The sequence below is a fragment of the Anolis sagrei genome, chromosome X, assembly GCF_037176765.1.
Source record: "Anolis sagrei isolate rAnoSag1 chromosome X, rAnoSag1.mat, whole genome shotgun sequence".
Lineage (NCBI taxonomy): Eukaryota > Metazoa > Chordata > Lepidosauria > Squamata > Dactyloidae > Anolis > Anolis sagrei.
Window position 1 is genome coordinate 47445385 of NC_090034.1, and position 16561 is coordinate 47461945.

The 16561-nt window shown below is 45.7% G+C and overlaps 1 protein-coding gene across 1 annotated transcript in view; it reads left to right on the forward strand.

Annotated features, from left to right (window-relative positions):
• Window positions 1-16561, forward strand: part of POLE (DNA polymerase epsilon, catalytic subunit) — a 78735-nt gene that overhangs the window by 32503 nt on the left and 29671 nt on the right. Inside the window, exons 26-29 of the mRNA XM_060785344.2 lie at window positions 3347-3561; window positions 3747-3849; window positions 3963-4043; window positions 5081-5203. Of these exons, the coding sequence (XP_060641327.2) occupies window positions 3347-3561; window positions 3747-3849; window positions 3963-4043; window positions 5081-5203 (522 nt within the window). The remainder of the gene's footprint in view (window positions 1-3346; window positions 3562-3746; window positions 3850-3962; window positions 4044-5080; window positions 5204-16561) is intronic.

Below are 16561 nucleotides of genomic sequence, written 5' to 3' on the forward strand. Positions count from 1 at the left end.
TGAACTGCTTTTTCAATCAATTTGTTGTAAAACATGTTTTGGTGCTTAATTTGTAAAATCATAACATAATTTGATATTCAATAGGCTTTACCTTAATCCTTCCTTATTATTCAACATTTTCGCTTATCCAACGTTCTGCCGGCTCGTTTATGTTGGTTAAGCGAGACTCTTGTTGTTCATTCATTCAGTCATTTCCGACTCTTCATGACTTCATGGACCAGTCCACGCCAGAGCTCCCGGTTGGTCGTCACCACCCCCAGCTCCTTCAAGGTCAATCCAGTCATTTCAAGGATGCCATCCATCCATCTTGCCCTTAGTCGGCCCCTCTTCCTTTTTCCTTCTACTTTCCCCAGCATCATTGTCTTCTCTAAGCTTTCCTGTCTTCTCATTATGTGGCCAAAGTACTTCATCTTTGTCTCTAGTATCCTTCCCTCCAATGAGCAGTCGGGCTTTATTTCCTGAAGGATGGACTGGTTGGATCTTCTCGCAGTCCAAGGAACTCTCATAACTTTCCTCCAACACCACAGTTCAAAAGTATCTATCTTCCTTCGCTCAGCCTTCCCTAAGGTCCAGCTCTCACATCCGAAGGTGACTACGGGGAATACCATTGCTTTAACTATGCAGATCTTTGTTGGCAGTGTGATGTCTCTACTCTTCACTATTTTATCAAGATTGGTCATTGCTCTCCTCCCAAGAAGTAAGCGTTTCCTGATTTCCTGGCCACAGTCTGCATCTGCAGTCATCTTTGCACCTAGAAATACAAAGTCTGTCACGGCCTCCACGTTTTCTCCTTCTATTTCCCAATTGTCAATCATTCTTGTTGCCATAATCTTGTTTTTTTTATGCTTAACTGCAACCCAGCTTTTGCGCTTTCTTCTTTCACCTTGATTAGAAGGCTCCTCAGCTCCTCACTTTCGGCCATCAAAGTGGTGTCATCTGCATATCTAAGGTTGTTAATGTTTCTTCTAGCAATTTTCACGCCAGCCTTGCATTCATCAAGCCCTGCACATCGCATGATGTGTTCTGCATACAAGTTGAATAGGTTGGGTGAGAGTATGCAGCCTTGCCGTACGCCTTTTCCAATCTTGAACCAGTCTGTTGATCCATGGTCAGTTCTGCCTGTTGCTACTTGGTCCTTGTACAGATTCCTCAGGAGAGAGACAAGGTGTTTTGGTATGCCCATCCCACCCAGAACTTGCCACAATTTATTATGCCACAATTGTTATTATGCCAAATTGCCACAATTTGGAATGCCCTTCCAAAAGAGCTTCGTCAGGCCCCTACTCTGGCAGTTTTCAGAAGGAACCTAAAAACTTGGCTGTTCCGATGTGCCTTCGCAGATTAGGAATCCCCATCCCAAGTCCTAGATGCACTTTAGCACAACTAATGCTGCTGCACACCGCACTTTTAATCCTACGTTCCTCCTGCCATCTCAGCACTTTTAACCCTGTACCCCATTGCGCTGGCCGAACCAGTTTTAATAGTCTCTTGATGTATTGTCATTGTGGTTATTTTGCTTAATTGTTTGATTTGCTTTGTTTATTGCTGTGTTATGTTTTCTATTGTATTGTGTTTTGTGGCTTCGGCCCGTGTAAGCCGCATCGAGTCCTTCGGGAGATGCTAGCGGGGTACAAATAAAGTTAATAATAATAATAAATAATAATAATTATGATCCACACAGTCAAAGGCTTTAGAATAGTCAATGAAGCAGAAATAGATGTTTTTCTGAAACTCCCTGCCTTTCTCCATTATCCAGCGGATATTGGCAATTTGGTCTCTCATTCTTCTGCCTTTTCTAAAACCAGCTTGTACATCTGGCAACTCTCGCTCCATGTCTTGCTGGAGTCTTCCTTGCAGGATCTTGAGCATTACCTTACTGGCATGAGAAATAAGGGCCACTGTACGAAAGTTTGAGCAGTCTTTAGCATTTCCCTTTTTTGGTATGGGAATATAAGTTGATTTTTTCCAGTCTGATGGCCATTCTTGTATTTCCCATATTTGCTGGCATATGGGATGCATCACCTTGACAATATCCTCTTTCAAGATTTTAAACAGTTCAGCTGGGATCCCGTCATCTCCTGCTGCCTTGTTGTTAGCAATGCTTCTTAAGGCCAATTCAACCTCACTCCTCAGGATGTCTGGTTCTAATTCATTCACCACACCGTCAAAACCATCTTCGATAATATTATCCTTCCTATACAGATCTTCTGTATGGTCTCGCCACCTTCTCTTGATCTCTTCAGCTTCTGTTAGGTCCCTGCCATCTTTGTTTCTTATGCCAATTTTTGCCTGAAATTTACCTCCAGTGTTTCTAATTTTCTGGAAGAGGTCTCTGGTCCTTCCTATTCTGTTGTCTTCTTCCACTTCCATGCATTGCTGATCTCACTAACATTCCTAGCGAATATGCAGTGGAAGTGAAGAACAGATTTAAAGCACTATATTTACTAAATAGAATCCCAGAAGAACTATGGATAAAAGTTCACGACATTGTTCAGGAGGCGGCAACAAAGCACGTCCCAAAGAAAAAGAAAACCAAGAAGGCAAAATGGTTGTCTGCTGAGACGCTGGAAGTAGCCCAAGAAAGAAGGAAAGCAAAAGGAAACAGTGATAAGGGGAGATATGCCCAATTAAATGCACAATTCCAGAGGTTAGCGAGAATCTACTGTAATTATTATTATTATTATTATTATTATTATTATTATTATTATTATTATACAATTGCATTGTTAAATTGCCTATTCCCACATTTGTACAAGCTCATTATTCACATAGCTTTATCCATTCTCTTGCTTTTAGTTATTTTCATTTTCTCCATTACATACAATTGTTGTGTGCTTGGTGGTTTAAATTTGCCATGGCTTTTGTACATAATAGCTAAGAAATGGCTTGCCTGTATTATCAAACAGATGGTCTTTAATTTCTCCTATTGTTCATCTTAATGTCGAGTTTTCACTTTTCTAATGGGCCTGTAGCCCATATCCTGTTTCACTTGTTCTTTATTGATACATTTTCTAACCTTTTGTTGTGGCACTTAGCATGAGTCATATCTGATTTTTGTTTACCAAATCTTTGTTCTCCGTTTTAAAAACAGAGACCAAGAGTAAAGCTCCTCTGAAGTTTATGAGTAAAGCTGCTCTGAAGTCTATTGTTCTCCCCACTGTTTGCCTTATCCCTGATAGAGCTTCATCCTGGAGTCTTTGTCTTTTGGGGGGCCATCTCTGCCCAGTGTGAGTCCAGCCACATGACTGAGAGCCCAAATGGCCCTCTTGACCCATGTGTGGGCCTGCTCACGTAACCACAGCAAAGCCTCCTATGAAAGATAAGAAACTTGTTTTCTTTCTTCCAGGCAGCTAATATGCCTGACTCGGAGCTTTTTGAACTCATATCTGAAAACCGATCCATGTCTCGCAAATTGGAGGATTATGGGGAGCAGAAATCCACCTCCATCAGCACAGCAAAGCGCCTGGCTGAGTTCCTCGGGGACCAGATGGTCAAGGATGCTGGGCTGAGCTGCCGCTTTATCATCTCCAAGAAACCAGAAGGCGCTCCTGTTACGGAGAGGTACATGTCAGGGTGGGATCAGGACACAGATTAATCAGAGCACACATCTCAGGCGGGATAGGCTCAGCCTTCCTTCCAAGGCCTTCTGCTTGCCTTGAAGAAGCCTTGTGTCAAAACATGGCCACAATACTTAATATTAATAATAAAAACAACAACAACAATACTTTGCCTTTTCTGTCTCCCAGAGCCATCCCACTTGCCATTTTCCAGGCTGAGCTGTCGGTCCGCAGGCACTACCTCCGGAAATGGCTGAAGAGCCCTTCTCTGCAGGATTTGGATATCCGGACGGTAAAGAGCCCTTTAGAGCTGTGCCCACCTTTGCAAGGGTTATTGGGGCTTTCCCCTTTTTCCCCTCTTCCCCTCTCCTCAGCTTTGATCCAAGTTCACCATCTACTCCTTAGATCCTGGATTGGGACTATTACATTGAGAGGCTGGGCAACACCATCCAGAAAATTATCACCATCCCGGCGGCACTGCAGCAGGTAATTGCGGGTAAAGCCACTGTAAAAATCAAACACACATAATTAAGAGTTTTTGTACTTTTTGGTATTGCCAAACACAGATTAGCTACAATCCTATTGAGGACAGTAGTTCAACACACAGATGTCATGCTAAGCTTAGCCATATCCTTCCATCCCAGACTTGCCATAAAATGTCTGAAGTTCCCCTTGCTTTGTGGGTAAGACCAGGAAAGCTCCTGGTTATGGTCCTATTGCCAGACCCAAAACGATGACATCAACTACATAGTCCAACAAACAAACAAACATTTCTTGGTGTCGAAGTTTTTAGGCCCATTCCTAGGGTTCTTTGGGGCCCTGATTCTGAAAATTACATTGGATAGACCACATCAGCTCTCGTTTCTTAGACATGGTTATCATGGTTTTCTATGGGTAACTGGTATTATTATTATTATTATTATTATTTCCCACATTTGTACCCTGTTCTTCTTACCCCGAAGGGGACTCAGGGCGGCCTTACACAGGCAGCAATTTGATGCCAACACATATAAATCAAAAATAAACAAATACAATTAAAATCTGGTAGATGATATATGCTCTGTATCTCTAAAATTAGAGCTGATCAGGGAAAACTGGTGCCATTTTTGGAACCCGCGGGTCAGCTATACCCAGAAACAGGGCTAACATCTGAGGCACCAAAAGGTGTGTTGGCCAGCGTATTCCTTTGGAGGTCTCATTTTGCATCTAGTTACAGGGCCATAACTAGGTGCCTTTTCTCCCACAAGGCACAGAATGGCCATACATGGGGAAAGGGGACTGCAGAGATTCTATGGTGGGCTGTGGTGGGGCTTTTGGAAGAGAAGGAAGCAGTGCCAGCCCCTGCCGCACCCAGAAAAGGACACAAGGAGGGCTTATCTGTGCATATGACACTAAGATGATGCTGGCCTTTTGATGCTTATATTCGTGTTTTCCTTCTTGGGATGGCAAGTGTCAGTGCCTTAGCTGGAAAAGCTAAAATTGGCAGAGCCTCCTATGGAAGTGAGCCTGTGGTGTCTCGGCAGGTCAAGAACCCCGTGCCCCGAGTCCACCACCCCGACTGGCTCCACAAGAAGCTCTTGGAGAAGAACGACATCTACAAGCAGAAAAAGATCAGCGAGCTGTTTGTGAGCTCGGGCAAACGGCAGGTGAGGAGCAGCAGGGCAGGGTCCTAATTACAGGTGGGGTTTGAGAGCCAGGTTTCGACAGCTGCCCTGTTGTTTATAGCCTTCCATGCCAAGAAAGAAAGGAGAAAGAGGAGCGCAACTTTGGTTTGAGTGCTCCACCTTCTGTTTGAAAAGGTCTGCCTTCTGCAAGAGGGCGCCCAGGTAGATTGCACCTCTACTGAGCTCCATGAAGTGGATTTTGATTCCAACACCATCCGCTCTTTACCATCTTTTTTGCAACCTGGTGTCTGACTGGAGCTTCGTGGTGTTGGAAGTCACCTTGGGGACCAGTTTAAGCACAGTAAAAAGTGAAACACACACCTTTGATCTGGTATTTATTGCAGACTAGCTGTCCCCTGCCACGCGTTGCTGTGGCCCAGTCTGTTGATCTAGAAAATAAAATAATGAGAAAGTGTTGGTTTCTAATACAGTATATGTAATTTCTTTCTGCTTGTGGCTAAACAGTATTTCTTGCTGTTTCTTAGTCAGTGTCGATGTGGAGAGTGTCAGGTTTGCCCACCCTGGAACATGCAACATATCATTGTCCTTCTTTAATTTATTTATTTATTTATTTATTTCGCGCATTTCTACCCCACCCTTCTCAACCCCCGAGGGGGGACTCGGGGCGGCTTACAAAAGGCACAATTCGATGCCGACAGCAACAATACAATAAAACATATATCAAAAGCAATTATAAAACAATTAAAACAATCAAATTATATATCATAATCAATAAAAAAACCGATCTAATGTTCAGCGTTTACCAGCTCAGAATCCGTAAATTCATTCCACATTGTCAAATCCTATCAATTCTAGTCATCATTGTCCTTTGTCCCTTTCAATTATATGATACTATATCTGTGTGTATGAATCATATCTATCTATTTATATCTATAGCTGGATGGCTCTGTCAGGAAGACTTTGATTATGTTTTCTTGCCCTGATGAAGGGAGCTGGATTGGATGGCCTTGAGTATTTTCTGTTTGTCATGGGGGTTCTGTGTGGGAAGTTTGCCCCGATTCTGTTGTTCGTGGGGTTCAGAATGCTCTTTGATTGTAGGTGAACTGTGAATCCCAGTGACTACAACTCCCAAATGTCAAGGTCTATTTCCCCCAAACTCCATCTGTGTTCATATTTGGGCATGTGCCAAGTTTGGTCCAGATCCATCATACCCTTCCAGTATTTTCTGTTGGTCATGGGAGTTCTGTGTGCCAAGTTTGGTTCAATTCCATCGTTGATGGAGTTCAGAATGCTCTTTGATTGTAGGTGAACTATAAATTCCAGCAACTACAATTCCCAAATGACAAAATCATAATTTTTGAGTGATGGCCACTCCTTGTGTTGTGAGACATTTTGTTGCCAAATTTGGTGTGATTTCGTTCATTGGTTCTTTTGTTTTTAAGGTACTCATTACGCACAGAGCATTTATATATATATAGATGGGAATGAAAATGTTGGTATGGAGGAAGTGTCAATTGTTCCGTTGTCATAGACCAACCATCACCTGATCCGTTTTAGACTTACCATGGCCTCCAACCTCCACAAGGGTGGGGGACCTATTAAGATGATCCACCCCAGGAGACTTACAGATCCAAATGGATTCCTGAGGTCTCTTGGGGAGTTTCCTGTCATGGCGGCAGATGATCCTGTTGAAGCCTTGGTCGATCTCTGGAATACAAAGGGGTCTAGGATGGCGGACACAATCACTACTAATCGTCCCCTCCTATGTAGCAGAGCCAACTCGGCTCTTTGGTTTACCAGGAATCTGGCAGTGATTAAACAAGTGAGGCGAAGACTAGAGTACATCTGGTGGAAGTCTCAGGACAAATCCGACCAAACATGAACTAAAGCATTGTTTCTCAACCTTCTTAATGCCGCAGCCCCTTAATACAGTTCCCCATGTTGTGGTGACCCCCAACTTTAAAATTATTTTTGTTGCTACTTCATAACTAATTTTGCTACTGTTATGAATCGTAATGTAAATATCAATATGCAGGATATATTTTCATTCACTGAACCAAATTTGGCTCAAGCACCCAAAACACCCAATTTTGAATACTTATGGGATTGGGGGGGATTGATTTTGTCATTTGGGAGTTGTAATTACTGGGATTTATAGTTAGCCTACAATCAGAGAGCATTCTGAACTCCACCAATGATGGAATTGGGCCAAACTTGGCACACAGAACTCCCATAACCAACAGAAAACACTGTAAGGGTTGAGTGGGCATTGACCTTTAATTTTGGAGTTGTAGTTCACCTACATCCAGAGAGCAATGTGGACTCAAACAATGATGGATCTGGACCAAACTTGGCATAAATACTCAATATGGCCAAATCTGAACACTGATGGAGTTTGGGAAAAACAAACCGTGTCATTTGGGAGATGTAGTTGTTGGGATTTATAGTTCACCTACAATCAAAGGGCATTCTGAACCCAACCAACGATAGGTTTGGGCCAAAGTTCCCACACAGAACCCCCATGTCTTAAAGGGACTCACTGGCATGAAACTCCCTCCAGTTCGCATGCTCTCCCTCACCTGCACATGTGCACCATGCTGCCATGCGCCAAGCACGCCTGCTCTCCCCTCCCTGCTGAGTATCAGAAACAGCCCTTCCCTTGGTTGAGAGGCCGGCCAATCACAGCAGAGGAGCGCTTTTGGTGGGAGGATTTGCTGTTTCCAAAAAGGAAGAGAAGGACAGGTGGTGAGATCTTCAGCCTTCTCTGCTAAAGGGGTTCCTAAGACCATCAGAAATGTATGTTTTCTGTTGGTCTTTGGCGACCCCTCTGAAACCCCCTCACGACCCCACCCCCCCAGGCATCCCGATCACCAGGTTGAGAAATGCTGGGCTAGAGCCTCACTTAGGGCTTACTCCCCAGCAATGAGGGCAGCCAGGAAGGCGTTCCCGAATGCCCGCATTGCATCTGCTACAAATAAATGACCAGAGTTGTTCCAAGTGGTTATGGAACTTCTCCATCTCAGTTCCCAGGGAGATTGTTGACCACTCGGTGACTCAATGTAGCGAGTTCGCCCATCACTTTACAGCTAAAGTCGCTCTGATAAGTTCTGACCTGGACGTCAATTTTACCGTAGTGCCAATGGAAGTACCTGAGACATCCTATTTTGTTGGATTTGTTTCAGCATGTTTGGCCTGATCACATGGACAAGGTTCTTGGAGTTCTGAGAGCAACCACCTGTGCTCTAGCTCCTTGCCCTTCCTGGCTTCTCAAACTTGCCAGTGGGCAGTTGGCTGAGTGGCTTATGAGGATTTTTAACACCTCGTTAGACCAAGGCCATTTACCACCTAGCTTGAAAAAAGCAATTGTAAGACCTATTTTAAAGAAACCGTTTCTGGATTCCTCTGGATTTAACAATTTTCGGCCTATTTCAAATCTACCCTTCTTGGGTAAGGTTCTGTAGCAGGTGGTGGCTTCTCAATGCCAGGAATTCTTGGATAGAATTCAATTATCTAGATCAGGTATGGGCAAACCCATTCCCCGGGAGCCAGGTGCAGCCTTTTGGGCTCTTCTCAGGCCCTCTCTCTCTCACCACCCTATCCTTCCTTCTCTTTCCTTCCTCCCTCCCTCCTCACATCTTTCCCATCCACCCTTTCGTCCTTCCTTCTTTCCCTCTTTCCTCCCTCCATCTCTCTCTTTCCCTTTCCTTCCTTCCCATTTGTCTTTTCTTCCTTCTCTCTTCCCTCCCTCCCTCCCTCCATTCTCTTCCAGCCTTCCTTCCTTCTCTTCTTCCTTCATCCTTTCCTCTTGGAGAATGTTTAGCTGGCGGAGGAGAAGGAAGAGAGATAACATGAGAACCATGTTTCAAGATGAGTGTCCTGTTGAGGAGGGGGGGGGAGGGGGAAACTGACTCTCTGTTGCTCTAGAAACCAGAGCACAGGAAGCAATGGATTAAATGACAGGGAAAGTGATTTGACTGAAAAGATCAGGAAGAACTTCCTGAGAGTAAGAGCTGTTGAAGAATGGCCTAGGCTGCCTTGGAGTATGGTGGAGTCTCCTTCTCTGGAGGCTTTTCCGCAGAGGCTGTCATTCGGGGATGCTTTGGTTGTGCCTTCCTGCATGGCAAGGGGTTGGACTGCATGGCCCTTAGAAATCTCTTCCAGCTCTAGGATTCTAGGGTTATATATCGGGAGTAGGCAATACAGGGTCTAATGGATACACTTTTTCTCTTCCATCCACCATCTCATCCTGACCAAGGCCAACCCTTTTGAGATCCTAACATTTCCTGTCGTTTCTTCACTTTCTGCCTCTGCAAGAGAAGAGGAAGGGGAGGAAAGGGCAGGGAGGGGACTTGGGGAGAACCCCCTCCTGGCCCAGCCACCCCACTCCGGCCTTTCATGCAGCCCCCAAGTTACAAAGTTTGCCCATGCTTGATCTGGATTCTGCGCAGTCTGGTTTTAGGCCCTGTCATGGAATGGAGACAGCTTTGGTCAACATGGTGGATAACCTTCGCAGAGAGCTAGACAGGGGGAGTGTGTCCCTGCTGATTCTCTTGGACATCTCAATACCATCAACCATGGTATCCTTCTGGGTCGGCTCTCCAGAGTGGGTCTTGGGGGCACTGCTTTGCAGTGGCTCCACTCCTTCCTAGAGAATCCAACTCAGGTGGTGGTGCTGGGGGATATCTGCTCAGACCCCTGGCCATTGACTCACAAGGGTCTATTCTTTCCCCCATGCTCTTCAACATCTACATGAAACTGCTGGGCCAGGTCATCTGGAGTTTTGGAGTTGGGTGCCATCTCTACACAGATGACACACAACTCTATTACTCTTTTCCACCTCATTCCAAGGAAGCTCCCCATATCCTTGATGGGTACCTGGCAGCTGTGATGGAGTGGATGAGGGCCAACAAAAACTGAGGCTTAATCCAGACAAGACAGAGGTTCTCCTGGTCAGTTTACCCTATTTAATTATTGGAGAAATGTGAAAGACTCCTCAGTTAGGATTCTTCCCAAGGGATGTTTTGAACAGCTAGTAAAATGCAAAGTCTGGAACACTAGATACCAGAAGCTGCTGGAATTTCACCCCACTCTGTCTGATAAGCCTTCTATCTTGAACTCAAGGGAGAAGCTCCATGAATATATTTTTAATAATTGTGCCCACCATGATAGGCAGGCTAACTCCAAATAACTCCAAATTCTCCCACTGGTTTAGACTGTACAAACTTGACCATGATAGGGCTATCTACCTGACTAGGCTCACATTTCCAAAACTTAGACAAGTCTTCACAGCCTTTCCTTTTCAAAGTATGCCCACAGCAGTGATTGATGGCAGATATACGGGCACCCCTCTGGCTCTTTGTTTATGTGTTTGCGGGGCCCCGGAAATTGAGGATCTGCCTCACTATTTGCTTTTCTGTCCTCTGTACTCTGAACCAAGAACCAAAATCCTGTGGTTTATTCTCCACCTCCTTCAGACTAACACTGTGCCCGAAAAGATTTTCTGTCTCTTGGCTGACACTAACCCCGTGATTACTCAAAAGGTGTCACTTTTTGCCCTGACAGCACAGAAAATCCGGGCAAAACTAATCTCTGATATTGCAGTTGACTGTGCTGGGGATGCTTTCAACTAATAGTGGCTGTTTATGTAGTTTTAATAATGCTGTATCTATTTGCTTTTACTTGGTTTTACTTGGTTTTTAATTACGCAGGTGTGAGTCTATACATCATGTAGTATTTTAAAGGTGCATCTTGCCATCGATATATGTAGCATTTTAATGATTTATAGGATTTTATTGTGTATTTTATTGTGTATTTTATATTGTATTTAATAATCTGGTGCTCATGTATTTATCTGTTTGACTTTCCTTGTATGTGAAAGACCTATGGTCTAAGCATTGAATAAACTACTCCTTGGAGAAGCAGTTGTGGGGCCATACGGGGTATAGGGAGTGCTCGACTGGTTGCACTCCCCCAAAGGGCACAGGTCTGCAGTCTGGGGGTCCTCCTGGACTCAGCATTGACACTTGAAGCTCAGTTATCGTGGTGGCCAGGAGGGCCTTTGCACAGCTAAAGTTTCTGCTCCAGCTGCGACTATACCTTGGAAAGCCTGACTTGGCCACAGTGGTCCATGCCTTAATTACATCCAGAATGGATTACTGCAATGCACTCTATGTGAGGCTGCCTTTGAAGATGGCTTGGAAGCCACAGTTAGTGCAAAGATTAGCAGCCAGATTACTAACTGGGGTTAGCTATAGGAAATGTACCACATCCCTATTAATGCAGCTCCACTGGCTTCCGACAAGTTTCCGCGCCCAATTCAAAGTGCAGGTTATCACTTATAAAGCCTTATACACTTCGGGTAAACCTATTTTTGAGACTGCAGCGCCTTCTATAAACTGGTGTGAGTTGTTAGATCTGCTGGGGTGGCCCTTCTCTTGGTCCCACCACCGTCTCAAGTGCAGTTGGTGGGAACAAGAGAGAGGACCTTCTCGGTGGTAGCCCCCCAACTCTGGAATGCCCTCCCTAGAGGGATTAGGTTAGTCCCCTCTCTCCAAGCTTTCTGATCCAGTCTAAAACTCCGACCGTACCTCGGGAAGGCGGATCTGGCCAAGGTGGTCCACGCCTTAGTCACCTCTAGACTGGATTACTGCAATGCACTCTACGTGGGGCTGCCCTTGAAAACGGGCCAGAAATTTCAGATGATCCAACGGGCAGTGGCCAGGTTGCTAACTGGGACGCCTTACAGGGAGTGGTCAACCCTCCTGTTCAAGGAGCTCCACTGGCTGTCATTCATTTACCGGACCCAATTCAAGGTGCAGGTTCTTACCTACAAAGCCCTGAACGGTTTGGGACCGCCTACCTGCGTGACCGCATCTCTGTATATGAACCCTCACGATCCCTTCGATTTTCCGGGGAGGCCCTGCTCTCGATCCCACCAGCATTGCAGGCGCGGTTGGGGACGAGAGAGAGGGCCTTTTCGGTGGTGGCCCCTCGACTCTGGAACTCACTCCTTAAAGACATCAGACAGGCTTTAGGAGGGGCTTGAAGACATGGTTGTTCCAGTGTGCCTTCCCAGAATAATGATCCTATAGCACTTTGTCCTCCAAAGCACTTTACACTTTTTAGATCTGCTCGTATGCCCTTCCACAAATGCCACTATCACCTTTCGTCCATATCCCAGCATTATTTCCATTTTAACTTTACATTTGGCTTCCCACTGTTTTTAATTGTGTGTTGTCTTTTTGATAATGTTGTATATTTTATTGTCTACTAGCTTGGGGACCCGGCGTTGCCCGGGTTATTAGAGAAAGTGGGTAATGGCGGTTCTGTATTCCAAGTTTGGTCTTTATTGGTCTTTGGATAATGGCTGCATTATTTTCAGGAAGTGAGTGAAGGTACTTGAAGTCCCATCATCCATGGCCCATCCTCCTACAAACAGCAGCAGGATATAGAGTGGGTCATGGGAGCTCTGTGTGCTAGGTTTGGTCTTTATCAGTCATTACATGAGGGTGGCAGTGGTGTCAGTAAGTGAGTGAAGGTACTGCAAGTCCCATCATCCAAAGTCCATCCTCTTTCAAACTGCAGCAGGATGTAGAGTGGATCATGGGGCCTCTGTGTGCCAAGTTTGGTCTTGATTGGTCATTAGAAGAGGGTTGCAGCAATCTTCGGAAGGGAGTGGAGGTACTTGAAGTCCCATCATCCATGGTCTGTCCTCCTCCAAACTGCAGCAGGATGTAGAGTGGGTCATTGGAGCTCCATGTGCCAAGTTTAGTCTTGATTAGTCATTGGAGACGATCTCAGTGGTCTCAGGAAGTGAGCAAAGGTACTGCAAGTCCCATCATCCATCTCCGAATTATTCCAAACTACACCAGGACATAAAGCGGGTCATGAGAGGTCTATGTGCCAAGTTTGGTCTTGATCCGTCATTGGATGAGGTTTGCAGAGGTCTCAGAATGTGAGTGAAGGTACTGGAAGTCCCATCATCCATGGTCAACCCTCCTCCAAAACTGCAGCAGGATGTAGAGTGGGTCATGCGGTCTCTGTGTGCCAACTTTGGTCTTGATTGGTCATTAGATGAGTTTTGCAGCAGTCTTGGGTAGTGGAGGTACTTGAAGTCCCATCATCCATGGTCTGTTGTCCTCCAAACTGCTCCAGGATGTAGAGTGGGTCATTGGAGCTCCATGTGCCAAGTTTAGTCTTGATGAGTCACTGGCGAGGGTCTCAGTGGTCTCAGGAAGTGAGTGAAGGGACTGCAAGTCCCATCATCCATTGTTAAATTCTTCCAAACCGCACCAGGATGTAGAGTGGGTCATGCTGGGTCTCTGTGTAAATTGTGGTCCTGATCCATCATCGTTGGCAGTTGTAATGGTCTTAGGAAGGGAGTGCAGGTATTGCAAGTCCCATCGTTCATGGTGCATCCTCCTTCAAACTGCACCTGGATGTAGAGTGCGTCATGGAGACTCAGTGTGCCAAGTTTGGTATTTATTGGTAATTGGATGAGGGTTGCAGTGGTATGAAGAATTGAGCAATGGTACTGCAAGTCCCATAATCCACGGTCCATCCCCGGCCAAACCACACCAGGACGTAAAGTGGGTCATGAGAGGTCTCTGTACGAAGTTTGGTCCTGATCAGTCATTGGATAAGGTTAACAGCGGTCTCAGAATGTGAGTGGTGGTACTGCAAGTCCCATCATCCATGGTTCATACTCCTCCAAACTGCAGTAGGATGTAGAGTGGGTGATGGGGGCTCTGTGCCAAGTTTCGTCTGTATTGGGAGTGTTCTGACCCAGCCCCCGGCCTTTCCTTTCCTCTCTTTGTCATCTCGGAATGTTGGATTTGAGACTGGCCAATCAGAGAGCATATACAAATTTCCTTCTGTCATGCCCCGTTTCTGCCATGAACCCTCTTCTCCACCAGGGGCTCCTATTGAAGCTGGCCAATCAGAGACCATATGCAAATAGCACCACAGTGGCAGCCAATCAGAACGCTGCCACATACACCTTCCGCCCTTCCTCCGCCCTTCCTCTGTCCTATACAAACACTCTCTTTTATTATATAGACTAGCTTGGGGACCCGGCACTGCCCGGGTTATTAGAGAAAGTGGTTAATGGCGGTTCTGTATGCCAAGTGTGGTCTTGATTGGTCATTAGAAGAGGGTTGTAGCAATCTTTGGAAGGGACTGGAGGTACTTGAAGTCACATCATCCATGGTCTGTCCTCCTCCAAACTGCACCAGTATGTAGAGTGGGTCATTGGAGCTCCATGTGCCAAGTTTAGTCTTGATTAGTCATTGGCGAGGGTCTCAGTGGTCTCAGGAAGTGAGCAAAGGTACTTCAGGTCCCATCATCCATCTCCAAATCTTTCCAAACAACACCAGGACGTAAAGTGGGTCATGAGATGTCTATGTGCCAAGTTTGGTCTTGATCCGTCATTGGATGAGGTTTGCAGAGGTCTCAGAATGTGAGTGAAGGTAGTGGAAGTTCCATCATCCATGGTCAACCCTCCTCCAAAACAGCACCAGGATGTAGAGTGGGTCATGGGGGCTCTGTGTGCCAAGTTTAGTCGTGATTGGTCATTAGATGAGGGTTGCAGCAGTCTTGGGAAGTGAGTGGAGGTACTTGAAGTCCCATCATCCATTGTCTGTTCTCCCCCAAACCTTACCAGAATATTGAGTTGGCCATGGGGGCTCTGTGTGCCAGGTTTGGTCTTCATCAATCATTGGATGAGGGTCTCAGTGGTTTCACTAAGTGAGTGATGGAACTGCAAGTCCCATTGTCCATGGTGCATCATCCTCCAAACCGCACCAGGATGTAGAGTGCATCATGGAGACCCGGTGTGCCAAGTTTGTTCCTTATCGGAAATTGGATGATGGTTGCAGTGGTCTCAGGAATTGAACGAAGGTACTGCAAGTCCCATAATCCATGCTCGATCCACAGTCAACCCACACCAGGGCGCAAAGTGGGTCATGAGAGGTCTATGTGCCAAGTTTTGTGTTGTTCAGTCATTGTTGAGGGTCGCAGTAGTCTCGGAAAGCGAGTAGGGGTACTTCAAGTCCCATTATCCATGGTATGCCCTACTCCAAACTGCAGTAGGATGTAGAGTGGGTCATGGGGGCTCTGTGTGCCAAATTTGGTTTTGATTGGACATTAGATGAGGGTTGCAGCAGTCTTGGGAATGGAGTAGAGGTACTTGAAGTCCCATCATCTATAGTCTGTCCTCCTCGAAAGTGCACCAGGATGTAGAGTGGGTCATGGGGACTCTGTGTGCCAAGTTTGGTCTTGATCAGTCATTGGTGAGGATCTCAGTGGTCTCAGGAAGTGAGTGAAGTGACTCCAAGTCCCATCATCCATTGTCAAATTCTTCCAAATCGCACCAGGATGTAGAGTGGGTCATGTGGGTTCTCTGTGTAAATTGTGGTCCTGATCCATCATTGTTGGCAGTTGTAATGGTCTTAGGAAGGGAGTGCAGGTATTGCAAGTCTCATCGTCCATGGTGCATCCTGCTCCAAACCGCACCAGGATGTACAGTGCGTCATGGAGACTCAGTGTGCCAAGTTTGGTTTTATCGGTAATTGGATGAGTGGTCTCAAGTATTGAGCAAAGGTACTGCAAGTCCCATAATCCATGGTCCATCCCCAGCCAAACCACACCAGGACGTAAAGTGGGTCATGAGAGGTCTATGTGCCAAGTTTGGTCCTGATCAGTCATTGGATGAGGTTAACAGCGGTCTCAGAATGTGAGTGATGGGACTGCAAGTCCCATCATCCATGGTTCATCCTCCTCCAAACTGCAGTAGGATGTAGAGTGGGTCGTGGGGGCTTTGTGTGCCAAGTCTGGTCTGTATTGGTAATTGTCTGACTCCGCCCCCCCCCCCCCCCCCGGCCTTTTCCTTTCCTCTCTTTGTCATCTCGGAATCTTGGAATTGAGGCTGGCCAATCAGAGAGCATATGCAAATTTCCTTCTCATGTCCCCGTTTCTGCCATGAACTCTTTTCTCCACCAGGGGCTCCTATTGAAGCTGGCCAATCAGAGACCATATGCAAATAGCACCACAGCGGCATCCAATCAGAACGTTGGCACATACTCCTCCCGCCACACATCCGCCGCATACAAGTTTTGACTTTTATTATATGTATAGATATAGATATAGATATAGATGTTTTATTTTAATTGCTTGTACTGTTGTTGTTTTGCTTGTATTGTTGTATTCGGCCTCGGCCTCATTTAAGCCGCACCGAGTCCCTAGGGGAGATGGTAGCGGGGTACAAATAAAGTGTTGTTATTATTATTATTATTATTATTATTATTTAAAAAAACATAGCTTTTTTTAAAAGCCTTTGATCTTGAGTAGATTTTAAGGGTTAGTTTGAGGATTTGGTTACCT